The sequence below is a fragment of the Heptranchias perlo genome, chromosome 26 (assembly GCF_035084215.1).
Source record: "Heptranchias perlo isolate sHepPer1 chromosome 26, sHepPer1.hap1, whole genome shotgun sequence".
Lineage (NCBI taxonomy): Eukaryota > Metazoa > Chordata > Chondrichthyes > Hexanchiformes > Hexanchidae > Heptranchias > Heptranchias perlo.
In genome coordinates, this window is record NC_090350.1 from 39,944,249 (window position 1) to 39,969,576 (window position 25,328).

The window sequence follows — 25,328 nt, forward strand, 5'->3', positions numbered from 1 at the left end:
TTATAAATTTTCCACTGCACTTTCTTTCCTGGCAACAAACAGTTTATGATAATGGGAGTTTAGCAAAATAACAGCTCCAAATGTGTGACTTCCAAAATTATTTTTACTGTTCAAAATTATTTAACTACTTCAAAAAGTACCTAAATTGAAGTGATATCCAGGTTAAATACTGTTCAAATTCCCACTTAAACTTATTTACAGATCAAGCGAGAATACAAAACATGAGCGACACCAGTGATTTATATTATGATTGGCAAACTAATGTAAGCAGCACTTTGGGATATTCACTGCCATTTCCACAAGGCAGAATTATCATCACGCCTCATCCAGCTTAACATCAAGACCTTCATAAAGCCACAACCCTAGCTCCTCTGATGGCTCAGCTGGTTAAGACTAAGGAAGGTCCAATATTTAATCCATGGTCTTGTACTGAGTTAATTGCATCCATGGAGGTAACAGGGCAGCTCCAATTAGTCAGTCCCCACCACTTCTGACCATCCAACTTCCCTTCCTGGCCCCCATGCTAGTTGACATTGTAAATCATTCCCTCTCCTTGGGTACAATCTACTTTCAAAACTGTTTAACACCCCCTTTTTAAAAAAAAAACATTCTTGACCTGTTCTGGCAAACTACTGCCCCCATCACCAATCTCCCTTTCCCCTCAAGTCCATGATTTGTCACCTCCCAAATCTGGCTGTCTTTCCCACAATTCCATGTTTGAATCTCTGCAATTAAGTTTCTCTCCATCCCACAGCACTGCAATGACTAGTGCATTTTCCCTCCTCTACCTCTCTGTGGCCATTCTTATGGTGGACCACACCTCCTTCCTCTGTTATTCAGCTCAATGGGGACTGCCCTTGCACTGTTCCACTCTTACTTATCCAAATGTAACCAGAGTATCTCCAGACATGGCTTCTCTTGCCACCCCTGCACCATTATTGCTGGAGTCTGGTAGTGCAGTGGTTATGTTACTGGACGAGTAGTCCAGAGTTTGTGGACTAATCCAGAAAACATGAATTCAACTTCTACCATGATGACCGTTTGAGAATTTGATGCTGGTGTTTATGCTCTGTGCAAGCCTCCTCCCACCTTACTTCATCTCACCCTAACAACATACCCTTCTATTTTCTCCCTCATGTACTTAACCGAGCTTCCCCTTAAATGCTATTCACCTCAACTACTCCATGTGGTAGCAAGATCCACATTCTAACCACCCTTTGGGTTAAGAAGTTTCTCTTGAATTCCTTTTTGGATTTATTAGTGACTCTCTTATATTTATGGCCTTGAGTTTTGGACTTTTTTTTCCCCCCCAAGTGATACCCTTGCCACCGATTCCACTTCACTCCTCAGCCACTATCTCAGGTTGAAGCAGATTGTTTGTTACCTTGGCAACTCATTCAACCGAGTTGAGCTTCCACCTCCGTAGCATCGCCCGCCTCTGCGCCTGTCTGTTTATCTGCTGCTGCCTCCCTCGTCCGTACTTCTGTCAACTTCAGGCTCGAGTACTCCAGTGCTCTTGGCCAGCCTCCTGTACTCCACGCTCTGAACGTCAGCTCATCCAAAACTCCGCTGCCCATCTCCATCTCACACCAAGTTCGCTACTACCCTTGCTGGACTACGTTGCCTTCCGTGGAGCCCTCCAATGCGTTCAATTTAAAATTCTCATCCTCGTGTCGAAATCGTTTAATGGCCTCGCGCTTCTCTATCTCCAATCTACAACCCCCTCCCCTCGACTCTGATCCTCTGAAACTAGCCTCTTGTGCATTGCTTCCCCACCATTGGTAGTTGTGCCTGTATCCATCTAGGCCCACGCTCTGGAATTCACTCCATAAACCCCTCCACCTCTTTTTAAGACCCACTTAAAACCCACCCCTCTGATCAAGCTTTTGGTCACCCCTCCCAGTTCCTCATTTGGCTCAGCGGTCCTTTTTAAATCCAGTTATACCCATGTGTAACGCCTTCCTACGCTAAAGGCGCTACATAAATGCAAGTTGCTGTAGTGCCCCGTGTTAGGGAAGAATAAAATCAGCCAGACTTTCTGTGTGTGAGTGTGCACAAGTGTGATCAGCTTTACCGCTGCTGCCGTTCACTTTTTGTTTGAAAGAATTTATTCTTGTGAGCGACACTGGTAAAGCAGCATATAACGCCCTGCAGGATGGGCAATAAAAGTACCCAGTAATGGGGTCCATACCAGTGACCCAGTTGAATTTTTACAATCCAGCAGATTTCATGGACCTTTTTTTCTTGGTACTAACCCACAAATGATTGAATGTAGTTTAACAAGTTGCCAAGGTGGGATTATGAACATTTGATCTCTAGGTTATTAGTCCAGGATAATAACTACAGTGGTTACCAAATCTCATCAAGTTTCTGAAGAACAGTCACTTGGGTGATACTATAATCTATAGGAACAGCTGGCAAATAGTGACAGGGTTTTTAAAAAAAATCATACCTCTGCCAAACATGCACTGACCCGTAGCTGTGATTGCAGCTGCTGCTGTTTGTCATTTCTAACGGCAAGGCACTCCCAGCTAATCCTGCTACTCGTTCATTTGCACAGTTTTCACTGTTGCCTTTATGGTATTGAAAAGTGTCATATTCCTTCTTTATATAAAAAAAAAGTTTATTGGCCTCTGAAGTCAACTCTCCTGTGGCTCATTTGCTGATTTGACTCTGGGATACTCTGCCTCTTCAAGTCGATTTCCTTGCTGTCTGTATTCTCTCTCCTGAAAAGTACTGACCGTCACGGGGAGGCGGTTTCTTCCAGCATTTTGGTCAAGGCTTCACACGTGAACCTGGATAATGAGTGTTGCCTGGCCCTATGATGCTGGGAATCATGGCCAGGCCTGATCCTATTCTCATCCAATAACCTCAAATGCAGAATTTCCACGGGTCACTGGACAGGAATCAGGATCAGGAACCCTGGCTATTCTCTCTCTCTCTCGACTTGGTTGCTGCAGCTAGTTGTAACACAACAACAACTTGCATTTATATAGCACCATTAGCGTCCCAAGGCGCTTCACAGGAGCATCAGACCAAAATTGACACCGAGCCAAAGAAGGAGACACCAGGACAGGTGACCAAAAGCTTGGTCGAAGAGGTAGGTTTTAAACAGGACTTTGTGCGAGTTAGGATACAGGCAGCAGAGTTTTGGATGAGTTCAAGTTTATGGAGGGTGGAAGATGGGAAGTCATGTAACTCAGGACAGCCTTGTCAACATCACTTCTGCATTTATTGCATTTACCACTGACCCACTGGAGCAGACTCGACATATTTTTCTAGTGTTTCTGTGTGGAATGCTGTAGATTGGAAATAATTCGTCTTGATTCCAGTATTTTAACATAGACGACCTTGCTTATGTAATCCCTAGAAGTGCACTGCCATTTAATCACCAGACGGGGACTGCCAGCAGCACAGACATTTATAGTAATAATTAAAATGTATTTTTATTAGAGCTTTACATTATGGTGAGTGTTCAAAATTTAAATAAAAACTGTGTGGGAGGAGTAAGAGTGTACATGCACGTTGATCTTTGCGCTCAACGAACATTTGAATAAAGATCTGAATTGGACGGCTCCTAAGTCGCCAATATAGTGAATAACTCGAACTGTAAAAACGTTATCGAAATTATCAAGGAGAATTTTTGCAACACTTGCACCAGCCGGGGGATTACAATTTAATCAAGCCTAATTCTGCACTTGAACAAATGACAGTGTTGGAGAGTGACAGCTGTGAGCCTCTGGCAGTGGCTGCAGGATAACGCCCCCCTCCCACACTCTCTTCCTCCCCCCTCCCACACTCTCTTCCTCCCCCCCCCCCCCCCTCCCCCCCCCCCCCCCCCCCCCCCCCACCTCCCCCCCCCCCCCCCCCCCCCCCCCCTCCCCCCCCCCCCCCCCCTCCCCCTCCCCCCCTCCCCCTCCTCCCCCCTCCCTCCTCCCCCTCCTCCCCCTCCCTCCTCCCCCTCCCTCCTCTGGTCCAGCGGCCGCGGTCCTTCCGCATCGACTTTCAAACTGCGCGCCGCCTGAGGTCCAGTGCGCAGGCGCGGGCCAGCGGCGTTGGAAGGGAGGAAAAAAGAAAGTGTGCGCGTGCGGGAAGCACGGGAGGGGGAGGGTCCGGCCCGGCCAGTGAGAGGAAATTCAGACAACCCACACCTGGTGAATGTAAGGTATTGTCGCGTATAATAAATAATAGCTGGTGGCAAACTACTTTAACTCGCTTTTTTTTTAAAAACACAGGGCCGAGCGCGGTGTGGCCCAATAGGCAGCTCGCGCTCCGAACGCCGTGTGTCCCCCGCAACGTTCCACAATCCGAACGCCGTGTGTGTCCCAACGTTCCACAATCCGAACGCCGTGTGTCCCAACGTTCCGGCTTCCGAACGCCGTGTGTCCCCCAACGTTCCGGCTTCCGAACGCCGTGTGTCCCCCAACGTTCCGGCTTCCGAACGCCGTGTGTCCCCCAACGTTCCGGCTTCCGAACGCCGTGTGTGTCCCCCAACGTTCCGGTTTCCGAACGCCGTGTGTGTCCCGACGTTCCACAATCCGAACGCCGTGTGTGTCCCAACGTTCCACAATCCGAACGCCGTGTGTCCCAACGTTCCGGCTTCCGAACGCCGTGTGTCCCGACGTTCCACAATCCGAACGCCGGGTGTCCCCCCCCCGCCGCCCATTGGGGCTGCTCGCGCTCCGAATGCCGCGGGTTCCCTTCTCGAGCGTTCCGAGCGCGGACCCCAGGATCCAGCCGCGTGCAACAAAGTAACATCTTTTTAAGTGTCAGTTTTGTCCGCCGGGCAGATTCCCCCCCCCTCCCTTGTTTCAACTTTTAATTCCCTCAGCTTCCCCCTTTTATTTAAATCACTGTATTAAATTCCATTTTAATGCCCCCCCCCCCCCGGTGTGTTGAACCGGGCGCTTCTGTAGTTTGGATCTTGTAAATAAAGTTTTTTAAAAATATATTATGAAAGGACTGGTTCTCTGGGAGGCGGGAATTTTAAAAGCCGCGGGCCTGGGGAGCGCGGAGTCTCCAGTGATTCAGACCCAGGCTCCCCTCCCTGCTGTTGGACCCGCTCAAGTCTGTCCGGTTATTTGGCTCCCTCCTCGCTGGGATCGCCGGCTGCTGCTCCTTGCCCAGGCCCGTGCTTGCCCGGCCTCCACGGCAGCCCCTGGGGTCTGTGACCTTGTTGCAGTATTTGCGGGGTTGAGATATTCAGTGACTCGCGCTCTCTCCGTGTTCCGAAGGAGGTTTTTTAATTCGGGTTGTGTATTGTTGTTGAATGGCTGTCGAGTGCTGCGAAGAGATGGGAGCGTTAGTTTTTAGGCCCAATGATATTTTTTTCTCTCTCTCTCTCAGCATGCAGTCGTTTGGATTAAAGTGTTGAGGGCACCGTGTTCAGTACCAGCTGCACAATGTGGTACTGGAAATATTCAGGAGCTGGGATATCTCAATATTTTTATAAATGTTTTTTTGATGTTGTGGCAAAAGAAACAGGAGGGATGAGAATTGTTATGATCTGGAATGCGCTGCCTGAAAGGGCGGTGGAAGCAGATTCAATAGTAACTTTCAAAAGGCATTTGGATAAATACTTGATGAGGGAAAAAAATGGGGAAAGAGCAGAGGAGCGGGACTTCTTTAAAGAGCCAGCACAGCACGATGGGTGGAATGGCTTCCTTCTATCCTTTGAGATATAGTCAGCAGCTGTATCTGAATTGCAGCAAGCCCAGCATCATAGTGTCATAAAACATTTCTGTGTCCGTGCAATAACCTTCGATTCTGACCAGGCCTTAAAGAATATATCACTGACTTATTAAAATGCTACATTAATGGAACTGTCACAATTAGGGAAGTAGTTCTCTTTCTAAAAAGGTGATTTTTTATATATATATATATAATGAAACACTCAAGGGGGATGGGTGTTTTTGCACTCATCCATTTTTAAACTGAAGATCATCTGGAACTCCCCATCGCAAAAAAATTGTGCAGCTAAATCTCAGGCCCCATCAGTCATGCAATGGGTATCTGACCACGTCACATAGTCACGTAAACTGTCTACTGTTGCTTGACAGGAGCTTCGGAACACAATGCCAGGAAAAAAGACAGTAAAGAGGTCAAAAGATCATGTTGAGAGACAACAAAACGAAGAGGGTAAAAAGATAAAAAGTGAGTATGGGGGTCTTTCACTTTCTGAATAAAGGGTGAATTTGCAGCATGCCTGGATTCCTCTATCATTAACGGCTTGGCTAAAGATTTTTTTTTTGAAAATGCTATCGTTCGTTTGTTAACTCTTTTGGGTGCGTTTTAAATTTTTGGTGAAATATTCAAATATCCTGTTACTTTCATTGAGATAAAATGCTTTACGTTTGATTCGCACGTGGTTGTAACTCCAGTGGTAAGATGCGCTGCTCACTCTGTCGCTCCTAAGGAGCTGATCGTTCTTGCCTAGTGAGGGCTCAGACCGTGCTGGAGGGAGGAGAGGGGGTTAAGTAAGGGTTTTCTTTTGGGGTTGATGTAAGTTGACACACGCTTGAGGTGCTGGAAGTGCAGAGTCAAGACATCCCACCCCTCTGGCAGATTCAGTAATCTGATACCAGAGCTAGGGCACTGTTGACGAATGGGTAACTACACTGGCGAGCTAATGGATTGGTGGGCGGTTAAGATCCGGGTTGGGGGGAGGGGAGTTGCTGAGATTCTCCTGACTCTTCACCGTAGAACTTTGGCTCGGCAAGTAGTACCCTCACTGGGAGAACGCTCTTATGCTGGTAGGCCGAGCAGTTTGTTTTAGCTAGTAAAGCTTCAGCAATACTCATGTACGTTCCTGACGCTTCCTAAGCCCTGGGCTCTTACCAACATCCACCTAAGCTCCCTGGACGTGAGTAAGTGGGGTGTATCCTTTATGGGGAGACAGTCAGCATTCTGTATTTGGTAAAGAGAAACTCTTATCTCTTCAAAATTATGACGGGTTGTGAGAGAGTAAATAAGGAGAAACTGTTTCCATTGGTAGGAGGGAGATGAGAATATTTTTTTTAACTCAGTGAATTGTTATGATCTAGAATGTGCTGCTTGAAAGGGCAGTGGAAGCAGTTTCAATAGTTTTTAAAAGGGGAATTGTTTATATACTTATAAAGGAAAAAATTTGCAGGGCTGTGGGGAAAGAGCAGGGGAGTGGGACTAATTGGACAGCTCTTGTGGCACAGACACTTCAAACTAAAGAAAGCCTCTTTTTTAAAAAAGAGAAAGGGAATATTTCAGGGGAAAGATGATTGGATTGTGCGAAGAGGTGGGCTTTTATTTGAGGTGGGTTGCTTGATGTTGCTTCAGCTGGTCTTCAAATACTGAACAAATCAAAATATCCCCTCTAAACCCCAGTTAATACCAATACTTGCTTCATCTTCACTCTACAACATTACATCGTGTGTTGGAGACAGCCCTGTAGTGTAAACATAGAAACATATAAACGTAGAAAATAGGAGCAGGAGTAGGCCATTCGGCCCTTCGAGCCTGTTCCGCCATTCAATATGATCATGGCTGATCCTCTATCTCAATACCATATTCCCGCTCTCTCCCCATACCCCTTGATGCCTTTTGTGTCTAGAAATCTATCTAGCTCCTTCTTAAATATATTCAGTGACTTGGCCTCCATAGCCTCATCTCAGTCCTAAATGTCCTACCCTGTATCCTGAGACTGTGACTCCTCGTTCTGGACTCCCCCCCCAGCCAGGGGAAACATCCAGTCTGTCTAGCCCTGTCAGAATTTTCTATGTTTCGATGAGATCCCCTCTCGTTCTTCTAAACTCTAGTGGATACAGGCCGAGTCATAGAACCACAGAACCATAGAAAAGATACAGCACAGAAGGGGGCCATTCGGCCCATTGTGTCCGCGCCGGCTCGAAGAACAACCAGGTGCCCATTCTAATCCCACCTTCCAGCACCTGGTCCGTAGCCCTGCAGCTTACAGCACTTTAGGTGCAGGTCCAGGTACTTTTTAAAAAGAGTTGAGGGTCCCTGCCTCTACCACCAATTCGGGCAGCGAATTCCATACACCCACCACCCTCTGGGTAAAAAAGTTTTTCCTCATGTCCCCTCTAATCCTTCCGCCAATCAGCTTAAATCTATGTCCTCTACTTCTTGAACTCTCCGCTAGGGGAAACAGGTACTTCCTGTTTACTCTATCTGGGCCCCTCATAATTTTGTACACCTCAATCAAGTCACCCCTCAGCCCCCTCTGCTCCAAGGAAAACAACCCCAGCCTATCCAATCTCTCCTCGTAGCTGCAATTTTCAAGCCCTGGCAACAACCAAGTCGACCCAATCTGTCCTCATACGACAGTCCTGCCATCCCAGGAATCAGTCTGGTGAACCTTCGCTGCACTCCCTCTATGGCAAGTATATCCTTTCTTAGGTAAGGAGACCAAAACTGCATATAATACTCCAGGTGTGGTCTCACCAAGGCCCTGTATAACTGCAGTAAGATATCCAGGGCCTTGGTGAAACCACACCTGGAGTCTTGTGTGTAGTTTTGGTCTCCTCACCTAAGAGATCCGATGGTCTTGCTGTAGGAGCTCTGAACCCCCTTTTTGAAGCTGGTGCCCTCCGATCCAGAATGCCATGGGTGGTGACACGGCTGAACAGCCCCGCTACCAGAGGCACTTGGCATTGGGTCGGCTGGCTGTGGATTTCAGCCTGGCTGTGCTCGGTCAGAGCTTCCGTTTTCCATCACTGCCGGGACTGTGCAGAGCTCTCCCCCTGCTGCCAACCCCAGCGGATTGTCAAAAGTCGCAGGTCCGACGCTGCGTTAACTGCACCTTCGCAGGCGTTGCATGCGCACAGTAGTGGGGTGATGGGTTGGGTGAGGGGTGAGGTGTTGGGGGGGGGGGGGGCCTGGGGTTGGCCCATTCTCTCTGGCTGCAGTTATGACATCGCAGCTGCCCCTCCCTGTGTGTTGGCCTTGCTGCCTGGTGATGTCGTCTCTCAGTTATGTCCTGAATGTCAGTGGAAAGTCATCGTGCGCTTTTGCCAATGTGGCGGATTACATATGTACTTGGGTTGCACAGTCCTGAGGAAGACCCTCAGTTGTCACTGCTGGTACCAGGGGCTAGAAAAACTCTGTGAGCTTGTACAGCCTCCTTGCTTTAACTGCATGTACCATGAAGTGGAAAATAATTGTACCTGTCCTGAAGCGAACTGGCAGCAGAAGAGTAAGTAACAAAACAATCTTAGCTTCTTAGTGGGTAAAGGCACCCATTTCAGTCACATTTAGACCTTATGGTTTGATCCCGGCCTGTTCAGTTAGCCAGTCGCAGCCCAGGCAACAGTTTGGGCACTTCCCTGGGCTAGAGTGGTGAGGGGGGGGGGGAATAAACAATTATGCCAGCGTTCCTGCCCCAGTAGCTATTCCTTAAATCCTGTTTAAGGAGTGTTTATGTGGACATTGGGCACAGCCAGGATTGAGCCTGACTGATGCCTTGCACGGTTGAATAGCCGACCAGCACCCTGCCGCCTAGACTCGCAAACGAAGGGTGGCCAGTTAGTTCGAGGAGAGCGGCAGGTGTGTTTGGATTCTTGTCTGTGCAGCGTTCGGCTTCTGTTGTAATGGGCATGAAAATCTCCCAGCAGTACGTTTCCAAGATTCCTATCCTTCCAGACATTGGTTGCGCTCGGAGAGAGCATTTTGAGCTGGAGTTGAGTTGAAGTATTGCTGGCAGCTGATGTGGTTGGGTCATGGGGGAATAAGTTAAGATGATCAGTGAGATTTTTTTTTTCCCCCCTTGCTGCGGGAGATGGAGTTTAATGTGGGAAAGAGTCATCCACTTTAGACAGCAGAACAATAGATCAGAGTATTTTCTAAATGGCGAGAAGCTGGGAACTGTGGAGGAGCAGAGAGATTCTGGGGTCCAAGTACAGAAATCACTAAAAGCTAGTGAACAGGTACAAAAAATAATTTAAAAAGCGAATGGAATGTTGGCCTTTATCTCGAATACAAAGGGGTGGAAGTGATGTTAAATTTTATATAAAGCTCTGGTTAGACCCCATTTAGAGAGACTGGGTTCAGTTCTGGGCACCGCACCTCAGGAAGGATATATTGGACTTGGAGTGGGTGCAGCGCAGATCCACCAGAATGATACCGGGTTTAAAAGGGTTAAATTATGAGGACAGGTTGCATAGACTAGGCTTGTATTCCCTTGGAATATAGAGGATTAAGGGGTGATCTAATTGAGGTGTTCAAGATGATTAAAGGATTTGATGGGGTAGATAGAGAGAAACTATTTCCTCTGGTGGGGGGAGTCCAGAACAAGGGGGGCATAACCTTAAAATGATATCAGAAAGCACGTCACACAAAGGCTCCCTCAAAAAGCTGTTGAGTCCAGGTAATTGAAAATTTCAAAACTGTGGTTGATGGGGGTTTTTGTTAGGCAAGTGTATTAGGAGTTCGGGAACCATCGAGCGATTAACATGATCGATCCCTTCTTATTCTTTCTCAATCCACATGGATTCTGTTTCTATCCTTCTGTTAGTTATAACCCTTTGTTCCACTGCCATTATGTTGTCTCTAATTAGAACAGCAACCCCCTTCTTTCCCTATCCTTTCTAAATATATTATATCCTGCAGTATTTAACTGTCAGTCCTGTTCCTTGTAGCCATGTTTCAGTTATCCCTACTACATCTGGCTCCTCGCCACAAATTACTGCCTCCAGGTCCCCTGTTTTGTTTCGGATGCTGTGCACATTGTTGTACAGGCAGCTTAGTTTGTTTTTATTAATTGTTTCCCTCACTTTATCTTGAACAGTCATTTTGTACGTGTGTTCTATAATTGTATTTGTTCCCTGACCGTTTTTGTTCCCTTTGTTCCTTATCTTGGTCTGACCTTTACTCTCGTCTCCCATTTCTTTTATCTTCAGATTTATGTTATTTTCATCAGATCCCTCCCCCAGTCTTACTGGTTAAAATTCCTATGCAAGGCAGGGAGATGGAGTTAAGATACAGATCAGCCGTGATCTAATTGAATGGCGGAACAGGCTCGAGGGGCTGAATGGCCTCCTCCTGTACCTAGGTACACTGATACCCATATACTAAATAGGCCTGAAGATAACTCTTAGTGGAACACCCACTTGAATCAAAAGCCATACTTTTATTGTACATTATATAATTTATACTGAGCATTCACAAGGTCAAGCTTCTGAATGTAATACAAAGGAGAGTGAAGTCCTTGTGGGGATGTCCAGGACCCAACGTTTCACGGGCGCCAAGAGCGGAGGGAGGTCAGAGATGTGAAAAACCCACGTTTCTTTCAGTTGGGGGGAGACAGCAGGACAGTAAAAGAGGCCAATGGCGATTGGAGATTGTGTGTCTGAGCTGCAACTTCTCTCTCCTGAAGCCCTGACTTCAAGAGAAAGGTGCCTCGTGAGTGAGGAAAATCATGTCCTTGAGGATTGATGTAAGAGGCAAGTGACCGCTGGACTGGCCTCTGGACCGCAGCCAGCGGCGCGCAACACCCCATCAACTTTCTCATTCGTGGGATGTGGGCGTTGCTGGCGAGGCCGGCATTTGTCGCCCATCCCTAGTTGGAGTTGGGCCCTCTCCTTTAACCGCTGGTAGCGGTTTGATACCCGGGCCACTCCAGAGAGCAGATAAGAGTCAACCACGTTGGTGTGGGACTGGAGTCACATAGAGGCCCAGACCGGCTAAGGACAGCAGGTTCCCTTCCCCAAAAGACATAAATGAACCACAACCACAATCCGACTGCTTCTTGGCCACTTTTACTGATACCAGATTTCCCCCCTCCCCCCCCAGATTTAAAAAAGACTGAATCTAAATTCTCAAATTTGAATTCTTGTTTTCTGGATTCCTAGTCCAGTAACATAAACATGATGTAACCCTTTCCCCCCACCCCGTACTGGGTCTGGGTCGTACAGCTTGGTCTTATTTCTCCTGTGTTATGGGTGGGAGGATGCCCTTCCGTTGCATGCTCAGGAGTTCTGAACCATGGAGGAGAACAATTTGGACCTGCCTTTTATGCCACCAGCTCAGTCTACAATGGGACTTGATTGAAGAAGCCATTGAAGAAAGACCAAAGTGCTCTTTGCCCAGCACTGACCTGGAGTTGAAGTTGGCATCCGCAGGGCCTCCGGGTACCAATGTGAACCAACGTTTGGGTCAATGCCCCTTGTATCTATCGATCAATACCTCAAGGTTCCCAAAATCCCATAGCACCACACTTGGGGACACCCACTGTGTCCAAGATCGAGTGCATCAGATCCTCAAATAAGTTCACCAGCAACACAGTATTTATCTGCAAAAGCTGACATTGCAGTAGTTTTCAGAACTCCTGGTCGAGACTTTCCAAGTTGTCTGTTATGACGCCATCCAACATGTCAATGATGAAGACATTAAATAAGATGGGCAACAGTGGGTGATCTTACCTCGTTCCTCTTCCATTGGAGAGAGATTTAGTGAGTCTCTCATTTAACCTTACATGGATTCTTGGAACTGGAATCCTAGATAAAATCCCACGAGGGCCGTGTGGGGGCACTGGGATGAAAGTCTTACAAAAAGCGCTGTGAATGGGTTTCTCTAAACCTCGCAGTCTCGGATAAAGCCGCAACCTGCACGACGGGTTTCTCACGATAGTTTATCCTGATTACTGTGTTGAGCTCCCTGATTCAGCTGGTGCCACAATTTGGCCACTTCAGTTGGTCTCACGTCAGCGGGTGTGCGGGGAGGATGGCGGAAATCGGCTAGAGGGTAACGTCTGTAACACCTCTCCTTGATTGAATAGCTTTTTGTCGAGGCTCACGCCTGAAGATTGCTCGCGCACTTGAGTTACTTTTCACTGTGCTCCTTTATGAGGTCAGGAGGAAGCTGCTGTGATATCAGCGCACTCACTCTGATGTCATGCAATGATCACTGAAGGCTAGTTGATGTAAATTGACACACTGGCAATTTTTTTTCGTTTATTAAAGAAAGAAGGACTTGCATTTGTATAGCGCCTATCACGACCTCAGGACGTCCCAAAGCACTTGACGTCCAATGAAGTACTTTTCAAGTGTTGTCACTGTTGTAATGTGGGTTTATTCTCCTTTCCTGAAGGCGCTGACTCATTCTTGGGTTCTGGCTGCACACGCACCAGCCACCCTTTGGGGTCAGTTTTACACGCGTTGAGTATTGAGAGGCTGTTCGACTATAGGAGCATCACATCTTGATTTCACCGGATGTCCCCACAAACGTGTATTTTCCACCAGGGGTGGATGGATAACGATCAGCAGTGGGATCCTGGGCTGCCCCCTCCCCTCCGTGGCTCAGGGGCAATGTTGTCCCAAAGCTGGGATCAGTTAATTCAGCGAACCTGGGACCTCCTTGATCTGAATAGCTCCATGACGCACCGCCGAATGCATTCGATGCACAGCCAGTTGCAAGTGAAATGTTTAGAACTTAAATAAGTGGCTGCATTTTGCAGATTGCTTAAAATGTAAGGACATTTTAGAGCTTATATTTGGAGTATATCCTTGAAAGGACTTTTTTTTTTAATGAAGCCACCTTTCAAAAAAAAAACCCACCTGTCCAATGGTCTAATGGAGCTCAGGACCTCCTGCACATTGTGTGTAAAGTTCAGTGAAAAGCTGCTTTTTCCGCCTGCTAGTGTCGCAGGCTCCTGAATAAAAGGGTCCTCTCAGCTGCTGGCATTGGTGAACCTCTTAAGTTTATCCTCGGTGTTGTTCCCGGCTGCCATTAGCACAGTATAAAAAGCGACTCCATTTAACTTAAAGCTGCACCTGGTGATTATTCGAGCAGAAGCGGTTCTAGGATCGTAGGAACAGGAGGAGGCCATTCAGCCCCTCGAGCCTGTTCCACCATTTACTTAGATCAGGGCTGATCTGTATCTTAACTCCATTTACCCGCCTTGGTTCCGTAACCCTTAATACCTTTGCCTAACAAAAAATCTGAGTTTTGAAATTTTCAATTGACCCCCCAGCCTCAACAGCTTTTTGGGGGAGAGAGTTCCAGATTTCCACTCCCCTTTGTGTGAAGAAGTGCTTCCTGACATCACCCCCTGAACGGCCCAGCTTTAATTTTAAAGTTATGCCCCCCCTTGTTGTGGACTCCCTCCACCAGAGGAAATAACTTCTCTATCTTATCTACCCTATCAAATCCTTTGATCATCTTAACCGCCTTAATTAGATCACCCCTTAATCTTCTATACTCGAGGGAATACGAGCTTAGCCTGTGCATCTGTAGTTCTGCATATTCATTGCTGGCTTTCTGGCACGAGCTGAAACTTAACTTGCTTTTCCTGCCCCCCCCCCACCGCAGTCTCCCATTCCTCGCATGGGAACGCCCCTGGGATTGTCCTGACCCTGGGCCAGGGTGACGTTGGGCAACTCGGTCTTGGGGAAAATGTGATGGAGAGAAAGAAGCCAGCCTTCGTCAAACTGCTGCCGGAGAAAATCGTGCAGGTGGAGGCCGGGGGGATGCACACTGTGTGCCTCAGTGCCACGGGCTGCGTAAGTACAGAAATAAAGGCTTGCTTTTATACAGCGCTTTTCATGACCTCTGGATGTCTTCACAGCCAAATTAAGTACTGTCTGAATTGTACTAATGTAGGAAATGCGGCAGCCAATTTGCGCACAGCAAGATCCCGCAAACAGCAATGTGATAATGACCACATAATCCGTTTTAGTGATGTTGGTTGAGGGATAAATATTGGCCAGGGCAACAGGGAGAACTCCCCTGCTCCTCTTTGAAATAGTGCCTGGGGATCCTGAGAGGGCAGTCGGGGACTCGGTTTAATGTCCAAAGACGGCACCTCCGGGAGTGCAGCACTCCCTCAGTACTGGCACTGGAGTGTCAGTCTTGAAAAATTCAATTGACCCCCAGCATCCACAGCCTTTTGGGGAGTTCCAGATTTGTACTACTCTTGGTGTGAAAAAGTATTTCCAGATTTCACTCCTAAATGGCCTAGCTCTAATTTTAAGGTTATGTCCACTCGTTCTGGACTCCCCCACCAGAGGAAATAGTTTCTCTGTATCTACCCTATCGAATCCTATAACCATTTTAAATATCTCGATTAGATTGCCCCGTGACCGTCTAAACTCAAGGCGATACAAGCCAAGTTTATGGAACCCCTCCTTATAATTTGACCCTTTACGCCCTGGTGAATCTGCACAATACCCCTCCAAGACCGATGTATCTTTCCTGATTTCAGTACTCTCTAGATGGCTACAAAACAACAGTGATTTCATTTCAAAAGTAATTCATTGGCTGTGAAGTGCTTCTGGGACATCCTGAGGACCTGAAAGGTGCTATATAAATGCAAATTCTTGCTTAATCACCGTTAATGGCTTTACTGTAATTAATGGGTTAACAAGTGAGCTGTTGATGACTAAAACTCATGTGCAAATGATAACATTTCAATCCACTTAATCAGGCTAATCAGTTGGAAAATACTGGGTGCTGGATTTTCCGTTGACTGTCAATAAGTGGGCAATTCCACTCACTTACCTTCATCAGGTATTCAATGAAATGAGCCCCACTGAGAACATGTAAGGACCATTAGTACGTAATGCATTAGTGATTGTGCAATGCAATTTGAAATTAGTGCCCCGGATGTACAGATAACTGGTATTCTCCCCGTCTCCCCCCAGTGACAAACCCAACCTTGGAACCTCTCTGGCCACAAGGTGAGGTGCTGGTTTCTAATTATGTGGCCAAGTCCTTTAATTCACAACCTTTATGCTAATAATTACGGTGCTTTGTTGCAATGACCGTTCTCCACGTATGCTTTTGGACAATGATGGCAGGGGTACCATATCTCTACGGTATAGTTACCTCAGTTCTAAAATTCTCATCCTTGTTTTCAAATCCTTCCATGGCCTCTCTCCTCCCTATCTCTGTAACCTCCTCCAGCCCTACAACCTTCCGAGATCTCTGAGCTCCTCCAATTCTCGCCTCTTGCGCATCCCCGATTTTCATCGCTCCACCATTGGCGGCCGTGCCTTCAGCTGCCTAGGCCCTAAACTCTGGAATTCCCTCCCTAAACCTCTCCGCCTCTCTCTCCTCCTTTAAGACGCTCCTTAAAACCTACCTCTTTGACCAAGCTTTTGGTCACCTGTCCTAATATCTCCTTACGTGGCTCGATGTCAAATTTTGTTTGATAATCGTTCCTGTGAAGAGCCTTGGGACGTTTTACTATGTTAAAGGTGCTATATAAATGCAAGTTGTTGTTGACTTGGTCCACACCCCATAGTTACAAGTTACAACATAGTGACAAGTGCCATATTGGTAGATGCCCACTGACCAACTTCCAAAAGAAAATTCTTCCAATCTTCTGCCTTCTCATTCTGATTTTGTATTATCAATCTCAGCCATTTTAGAACGAAGACTTGTTGAACTAAGTTACTCCTGCTGAGAGGGGGAGATGAGCAGGGGGTCCTTTGAGTTAGCACAAAGTGGGGGGAAAAAAACGCAGTGCTGGAAATCTGAAACAAAAGCCGGAAACACTCGGTCAATCAGTATCGATGAGAGGAGAGAGGAGCTAACCGTTCAGATGTCGACCCTTCGTCAGAACTGGATGAAGCGTCTACACCTGAAACATTAACTCTTCTCTCCGCGGATGCTGGCTGACCTGCTGAGTGTTTTCCAGCATTTTTGCCCGTGAAAGGAAGAAAGAACTTGCATTTATTTAGCGCATTTCACGACCTCGGGACGTCCCAAAGCGCTTTACAGTCAATCAAGTACTTTTTGGAAGTGTAGTCACTGTTGTAACGTGGGAAACGCGGCAGCCAATTTGCGCACAGCAAGATCCCACAAACAGCATTGAGATAATAACCAGATAATTTTTTTTTTAATGTTGTTGGTTGAGGGATAACTGTCGGTTAGGAGACCGAGGGGTTCTCTCCCCCCGCACCAATGGTTCGGAATGTTCCATAAAGGTTGTTTGCACCCGGTGTTGGTGCGTTCTGACCGAGGTTGGATGACTTTTTCTTTCTCTTGTGCCCTCAGATTTACACTTGCGGCTGCAACGACGAAGGTGCTCTCGGGCGCGATACATCGCAGGAAGGATCGGATATGGTCCCGGTTCGGATAACGCTCAACGAGCACGTGGTTCAAGTTTCTGCCGGCGACAGTCACACTGCGGCTCTGACTGACGTCGGCCAAGTCTACATCTGGGGCTCCTTCAGGGTAAGCTACGAGAAGGTTACGGTGGAGATTTGATAGAGGTGTTCAAAATCATGAGGGGTTTTGACAGAGTAATTAAGGAGAAACTGTTTCCAGTGGAGGAAGGGTCGGAAAACCAGAGGACACGGATTTAAGGTAATTGGCAAAAGAACCAGAGGGGAGATGGGGAGAAATTTTTTTTCACGCAGCGAGTTGTTCTGATCTGAAATGCACTGCCTGAAAGGGCGGTGGAAGCAGATTCAATAATAACTTTCAAAAGGGAATTGGCTTAAAAACATGAAGGGGAAAAATTGGAGGGCTATGGGGACAAAGCAGGGGAGTGTGGGACTAATTGGATAACTCTTTCAAAGAGCTGGCACAGCCATGATGGGCCGAATGGCCTCCTTCTATGCTCTGTGACTCTGATTAATTTTCTCACTGCCGAGCCTTGTTGGGTACAGGAACGGTCTACCTTTCTCGTACCAGGCACAAGTGGCCATTCTTCATGTGAATCTAGGTTGTGAATAATGGAGACGTCAGAGCAAACTGCTTCTTCATTCTGTCTGGGGGGAAATCACGTTCTTTTACGTAAAGGGTAGTGGAAATCTGGATCTCTCTCTTCCCCCAAATGGCTGTGGATGCTGGGGGTCAATCGAAATTTTGAAGACTGAGATCGATAGATTTTTGTTGGGTAAGGGTATCGGGATATGGAGCGAAGGCGGGTAAACGGAGTTGAGGGACAGATCAGCCATGATCTGATTGAACGGCGAAACAGGCTCGAGGGGCTGAATGTCCCTATAAACCCGATCCTGTCCCGTACTGATATCCACACGTGGTCAGTTCCAGGACTCCGTAGGGACCAGGGGTGGGAACCTCCTCTGATTCCTCCATTACTAACCTTGGGGCAGTGCAGCCAATTGTGATGCCCACATTGCCCCACCTGGGCTGAGAGGGCTTGAGGGAGAGGAGGAAAGGGACACAGGTTTGTTTATTTATTTATTAAAGGAAAAAAAGAAAGACTTGCATTTATATAGCACCTTTCACGACCTCAGGGTGTCCCAAATCGCTTTACAGCAAATGAAGTGTAGTCACTGTTGTAATGTACGAAACGTGGCAGCCCACTTGCGCACAGCAAGATCCCAGAAACAGTGGAGAGATAAATGACCAGATCACCTGTTTTTTTTTAGTGATGTTGTTTGAGGGATAAATACTGGCCAGGACACTGGGGACAACTCCCCTGCTCCTTTTCAAAATAGTGCCATGGGATCTTGGAGGGCAGACGAGGCCTCGGTTTAACGTCTCATCCGAAAGACGGCACCTCCGACAGTGCAGCACTCCCTCGGTACTGCACTGGGAGTGTCTGCCTAGAGTTTGCGCTCAAGTCTCGGGAGTGGGACTTGAGCCCACGACCTGCTGTCTCAGAGGCCAGCGTGCTACCCACTGAGCCAAAGCTGACACCTGACTTATGTTTTTCCTCCTTCAGACCCTATCAAACCATGCAGTTCTAACATCTTTCGTTATTATTTTAGTTTTCCGGCATTCCCAGCTTTTATTTCCACAAGAAATTGCAGGGGTTTTTTCGTTCTTCCTCACGGGACTCCATGTTTTCAGAAACTGTTGCATAATTTTGCTGACTGTGCCTAAAGTTTCACTTGTGTTTAAATCTGGAATCCCACAGGATAACAATGGAGTTATAGGGTTGCTAGAGCCGATGAAGACCAGCTCTTTGCCGAAGCAAGTTCCCCTCGATGTTCCCATAATTAAAATCGCCTCAGGTGAGATGGTTTCACTTACGGGGGTTTCAGTGTCAGATGCCATGGGATGAGCGTTCACTTTTACTGTCAGACGGTAGCGGGTCGTTAGCCTGATTTACACCCCTCTTCAGTGGAAACAAAAACCGGGGATGGGTTTATTCACACCAGTGGTAAAATGAGAAATAGCCCCAATAACGACAAAGGAAAGAACTTGCATTTATATAGCACCTTTCACAACCGTAGGATGTCCCAAAGCTTTTGTAGCCAAAGAAGTATTTTTGAAGTGAAGTCTCTGTTGTAATGTAGGAAATGCGGCAGCCAATTTTCGCACGGTAAGGTCCCACAAACAGCAATGTGATAATGACCAGATCATCTGTTTTTTTAGTGATGTTGGTTGAGGGATAAATATTGGCCAGGACATCGGGGAGAACTCCCCTGCTCTTCGCAATAGTGCCATTGGATCTTTTACGTCCACCTGAGAGGGCAGATGGGGCCTCGGTTTAACGTCTCATTCGAAAGACGGCACCTCCGACAGTGCAGCACCTCCCTCGGTACTGCACTGAAGTGTCATTCTAGATTTTGTGCTCAAGTCTCTGGAGTGGGACTTGAACCCACAAACTTCAGACTCAGAGGTGAGAGTGCTACCCTCTGAGCCAAGCTGCCACCTTACTGTTAATATGCTACATTTTTGTCTTGAGATTTGCTTAATTCTGCAACATGGAGCTGTCAAATGAACAGTTAATGGTGGAACTTTGCCAGCTTACATTGCCGGGTCGATTCAGAGCCCTGTAGTGACGCTGGACAGAAGCATAAAGTCACGAGGTGAAACCCACCCAGTCTTAGCCCCAGTGTCGTCTGTTGCTCTTGTACACCCCCGACTCTTGTAACCGTCAGTCAGTCACTCTCGCTACTTTATACAGGAATGTTTTGTTTGTGCATCTTGGGTGTAATATCTTTGGTGTAATACTGTTCCATTAATATTACTGGAATTGATCAAATCCGTGCAGCAGTTGGGTGCGCCTCAGTAATGCTCGCACTGCGTCTGAAAACAGGTGGTGGTGTAATCATTTGTGGCCGTAGAAAGCTTTGTGACTGGCCAGTAGGTGATTCATCACATTGCTGTTTGTTGGGATCTTGCTCTGCACAGAATGGTCACCGAATTTGCTGACGTACGACAGTCGTCGTTCTCCTAAAACGTCATTGCATGTGAAACACTTCATTTCAATACGGTAAGGGACTATAAATATACAATTGCTTCTTGTCCAGTTGGCAAATCCTGAAGTTTGTTTACAAATTCCTATTTGATTCTAACTTTTTTTCTAAAACATTATTTGCTCTTGCGAGATTGGCGCATTTATTACCCGCTGCCGGTCAGAATCATGGAAAATTTACGGCACAGAAGCAGGCCGTTCGGCCCATTGTGTCCGTGTCACCCTCTGGGTGAAAACATTTTTCCTCATTTCTGCTCTTAATCCTTTTACCAATCACTTTAAATCTATGCCCCCTGGTTATTGACCCCTCCGCTAAGGGAAATAGGTCCTTCCTATCCACTCTATCGAGGCCCCTCATAATTTTGTACACCTCAATCAAATCACCCCTCAGCCTCCTCTGTTCCAAGGAAAACAACCCCAGCCTATCCAATCCAGTCACCCTGAAAATTTTGATGTTGGGCCTCCTCCTTCAGTCTTTCTGTTGACGTGGCCCACATGGTGTTAGGGGGGGTTCCAGGATATGTCAGCATGGTGTATGATTTGGACGTTGATGGTGTTCCTCGGGCTGCTCTTGTCCATCTTGGTGACGGGGGAACGAGTGGGCAGCTTGAATTCTAATGCACTTTTTTTTTTAAACATTGTTTGCTGAAATTTTTCTTCCCCCCTCCCCCCAGGTAATGACCACTTGGCATTGCTGTCTCTCGACGGTGACATTTTCACCTCTGGCTGTGGCGAGCAGGGGCAGCTGGGAAGAGTAGCGGAATGCTTTACGAACCGAGGAGGAAGGCGGGGTCTAGGTAAACGCGGCACTGATTTGTACAACGCGCGGACCTTAGGTTCAAGAGCAGGCCGTTCAGCCCCTCGAGCCTGCCCCGCCATTCAATTAGATCACGGCTGCTCTGCGTCTGGACTCCATTAACTCGCCCTTGCTCCCTGTTCCCTTACATCGGATCGCGCTTACCCAGCAAGCTGAAGAGGGACCTGCGCCTTCGAATTACGTTGCAGCCGGGTAGAGTAGCTCTCTTAACTTGAGCTGATAATTGATCGGGGGCCCACGGCCCATTCACCACTGGCCTCCAGAGTATGAACAATATTTCTTTCTGTTTATTGACTGTTACGTTTTTTTTTTTGTTTAAATTTGCTCAGAGCGGCTCCTGATTCCCAGAAGCCTCCGTTTCAAAGCGAAGGGGAGCGGGAAGGTGAAGTTTCGGGATGTTTTCTGTGGGGCTTATTGCACGTTTGCGATCTCGAAGGAAGGGCATGTCTATGGCTTCGGACTCTCCAATTACCATCAACTGGGTGAGCACAAGAAGGCGAGCAGCTGCTCTTTAATGGTGTCTCTGCGTTAACCCCCGTTCGCTTTATTAGGTATTCCTACTGTCCGTTGTGCTGGACACTTCATAGAATGATGCAGCACAGAAGGAGGTCATTCGGCCCATCGTGCTTGTGCTGGCTCTTTGAAAGAGCTACCAATTAGTTCCACTCTTCCACCATAGCCCTGCCGATTTTTTCACTTCAAGTATTTATCCAGTTCCCTTTTGAAAGTTATTATTGAATCTGCTTCCACCGCCCTTTCAGGCAGCGCATTCCAGATCAGAACAACTCGCTGCGTAAAATAAATGTTTCCTCGTCTCGCCTCTGACTGTTTTGCCAGTTACCTTAAATCTGTGTCCTCTGGTTACCGACCCTCCTGCCACTGGAAACAGTTTCTCCTTATTTACTTTTATCAAAACCCTTCATGATTTTGAACACCTCAAATACACAGCTAATGTGTTGATAAAAAGTTTTGCATCTAACATGGGTCACTCTTTAAAACAAGAAATTTGGTTGTTTTTTTTCCTGTTCATCCTGAATAACCACCATGATTCACTCAAACACAAATGGAAAGCTACCAGTTTCAGTCCCCACCCGTCTAACTCTGTACCACGCCCTGTAATATGGGGCGTTGCTCATGGTCACTTGGAGGATGTGCAGTTTTATAACAATCAGGGCATTAATCAACAAAAGTGTGACGGTGAAAGTGTTACAGGAAGTAGGTGTGACCCATAAAATAAAAATAAAAATATATCTTTTGTAATTTTTGAACACTGCTATTATATTCTCCTCCCCTCCCTCCCCCCCCAACTTTCTGCACTCCAGTGAGTAAGGGATGGGAGCGTACAGCATGTCCCCACGCCCTTACCAGGGTCGTTCAGTGACCAGGCATAAAGAGATGAGGAGAAACAGATTAGCTTTATCTTTACTGTGCTGTGGAAATTACGTGTGTGGAAACAGGCTGAGGATAGGATTGGGCTCATCTGTGCTGCCCCATGCAGTTGAATAGTCCGTCGACGCGCACCGTCAAGGCTCGGGTATCGAGGGTTGGGAGTTTGTGTGATGTTCCGGGGTAGTGCGTGGAACTGTACCCCAGCAGAAGTGGGTGCTTTCAGGAGAGATGGAGTGGGGGGGGTGGGGAAGAGAAAAACGAAGGTGCTGTGTTGCGTGTAAGACGTGTTGTTTTGTTTCTGCTGCAGGGACACCAGGCACAACTCCCTGTTACTCAGCGCATAAACTAACTGCGTTCAAGAACTCGACAAAGTCCTGGGTCAAATTCTCCGGTGGACAACATCACACGCTGTGCTTGGACTCTGAAGGTGGGTGTTACATCGCGGGGGGAGAGCGAACGCAGGAGCATTGTGTGGCGGTCTCATCGTTTTCTGTTAGCAGTCACTGGCTTTCATTGTAAAATTGATGCTCAAAATTCGGACCCCCAAAAATTTGAACTTGAAGAAAATTCAGTACTAGTCTGACAAGCGGGAACGAAAGAATCCCTCGTCTCGTGTTTATTCTGTGCTGTGGCATTTTGCCGCCTTTCCAATCCACCTCAACTCAACTTGAAATAGGGGATTTATCTTATGACAGATATCCATCTGTTTGTAAACAATATTTTGTTGCAGGGCCATGGGGAAAGAGCAGGGGGAGCGGTACTAATTGGATAGATCCTTCAGAGAGCCGACACAGGCACGATGGGCCGAATGGCCTCTTTCTGTGCTGTTTGATTCTATAACAGTCAGCCTTCCAAGTCGTACCAAAACGGCTACCAGCGCTTCGAGAAGGCGGCTCACCACCACCTTCTCAAGGGCAACTAGGGATGGGCGATAAATGCCGGCCTCGCCAGCGACGCCCGCAGCCCGAGAATGGATAATAGAAAACTCACAACCGTCTGACCCAGTGCCGAGAGTGCTACCAACTCAGTGACTCTTCCAATCACAATGGCCCAGGAACGAGCCTGGCTAAACGGTGTAAAAGAGCTGAATGCTCACCATCCTTATCACTGCCACTTTTCTAACCCCCTGCCCTCGGAGTAGTGTTTTCCAGAGCCCTCCGAGCCGCTTTACTTCTTGACTTGTGGCCCCGGGGAGAGGGGCCCCCCAGCAAGGAATTAAACTTTTTCTGCCGCGCCGGACTCTGATGGTGAAACGTTCCTCTCCGAGCAAGCTTGGCTGTTTTGTTTTGCTTTGTTTTGTTTTTCCTCATCGGGATGAATTCTGATTTTGTGTGGGGTTTTTTTTTCTTAAAATAAAAGGTAAAGTGTACAGTCTGGGTCGAGCAGAGTACGGACGCTTAGGGTTGGGCGAGCATGGTGCAGAGAAGAGTATACCCACCCTCATTCAAGGACTCCCTGATATCGCTGCGGTGGCTTGTGGAGCTTCTGTTAGTTATGCCGTCAGCAAGGATGGTAAGATTTCGTTGTCCTCCTTTCCCAGTTTTCCCCCTCTCCTCCGTGCTGGAACGTGGCCCCCGGATGTGCCGCGGTACCTCGTCCCAAGCCGTGTTTTCGTGTATGAGCCGAGTTAATGGGTGTCAGCAGACTGTTTGGCTGTGGTGGGCGTCACCATGAGCCTGGACGTGGGTCAGGAGCGGGAGGCCCGACTGTTCTCGCTTGAGGCCAGTGATAACAGAAACAATACTTTAGCACAAAAAACTGAAGTTTGTTTGCAAGCTGTCAGAAATCATTTAGCGCGTGGCCTTTTAAAACGCAGCGTAGTCTGAAAGCACAGGAAACAAAATGTCAGCCGTGGCTCAGTGGGTAGCACGCTCTCCTCTGGAGTCAGAAGGTTGTGGGTTCAAGTCCCACTCCAGAGACTTGAGCACAAAATCCAGACTGACGCTCCCAGTGCAGTACCGAGGGAGCGCTGCACTGTCGGAGGTGCCGTCTTTCGGATGAGACGTTAAACCGAGGCCCCGTCTGCCCTCTCGGGTGGATGTAAAAGATCCCACAGCGTTATTTCGAAGAAGAGCAGGGGAGTTCTCCCCGGTGTCCTGGGCCAATATTTATCCCTCAACAGGTCCGTGCTGGTGTTTATGCTGCACGCGAGGCTCCTCCCACCCTACTTCATCTCACCCTATCAGCATCAACACCGCTAAAAACAGATTATCTGATCATTATCGCCTTGCTGTTTGTGGGATCTTGCTGTGCGAAAATTGGCTGCCGTGTTTCCCTACTTTACGACCGTGGCTACACTTCAAAACTACTTATTTGGCTGTAAAGCGCTTTTGGGGGGCGTCCTGAGGCCGCGGAAGGCGCTGCGTAAAAGCAAATTCTTTCTCGGTTCCTTCACTGGGCTCTGACGCAGGTATTTTTTTTGCCACGATTGCTCTCCTAGGTCGAGCCTTCGCCTGGGGGATGGGGACGAACTACCAGCTGAGCACGGGCGACGATGAGGACGTGTGGAGCCCTGTCCAGATGTCAGGCCAGCAGCTGGAGAACAGAGAGGTGCTGTCGATCTCGAGCGGAGGCCAGCACACTGCGCTACTGGTTAGAGACCGCGGGCAGAGCTGATACAGCCAGCTCTCCGCACAAACTACTGCCAGAACCTCAATTATAAAGACTGAGTCCTGCACTTTCCCCAGCATCCCTTAAATGCAAATGCTTGGATACTCCAGAAATAAACCTTTTAATTTTTTTTTTGTTTGTTTTCTGATGGCCCTTGGAATACAAAAACCCAGTGTAACTTTATCATTCTGTTACTGCCATTAACCCACACACGACTCTGATCATCTCCACTTCTACCTTGTGGACTGTGGTTCAAATTTTAAGTTATAATAAGAGCCATTTATTATTTTTTTAAAAAAAATTTCAGTTCTGTTTGGGGAGGACGGACGGGAAGGCGAGTAGATTTAACAAAAAAGAAATATTCTTTTAAAATCAAATAAATCTTTTTGTGATAGTTTTCTATAA

The 25,328-nt window shown here is 47.5% G+C and overlaps 1 protein-coding gene across 5 annotated transcripts; it reads left to right on the plus strand.

Annotated features, from left to right (window-relative positions):
* Nucleotides 1-4,076: 4,076 nt before the first annotated feature.
* On the plus strand, nucleotides 4,077-25,328 carry rcc1 (regulator of chromosome condensation 1). 5 transcript variants are annotated; one of them, XM_068006871.1, is made up of 10 exons: nucleotides 4,077-4,160; nucleotides 6,060-6,153; nucleotides 14,299-14,489; nucleotides 16,987-17,166; nucleotides 18,821-18,917; nucleotides 20,782-20,904; nucleotides 21,254-21,406; nucleotides 22,621-22,740; nucleotides 23,673-23,825; nucleotides 24,754-25,328. In XM_068006871.1, exons 2-10 carry the CDS (start codon nucleotides 6,075-6,077, stop codon nucleotides 24,927-24,929), a joined length of 1,272 nt encoding a protein of 423 aa, XP_067862972.1. In that variant the 5' UTR covers nucleotides 4,077-4,160; nucleotides 6,060-6,074; the 3' UTR covers nucleotides 24,930-25,328. The 5 variants fall into 5 exon arrangements, with proteins under 5 accessions (XP_067862972.1, XP_067862971.1, XP_067862973.1 ...); XM_068006870.1 differs by having other exon boundaries at nucleotides 4,088-4,165; XM_068006872.1 differs by lacking the exon at nucleotides 4,077-4,160 and adding an exon at nucleotides 4,670-4,751.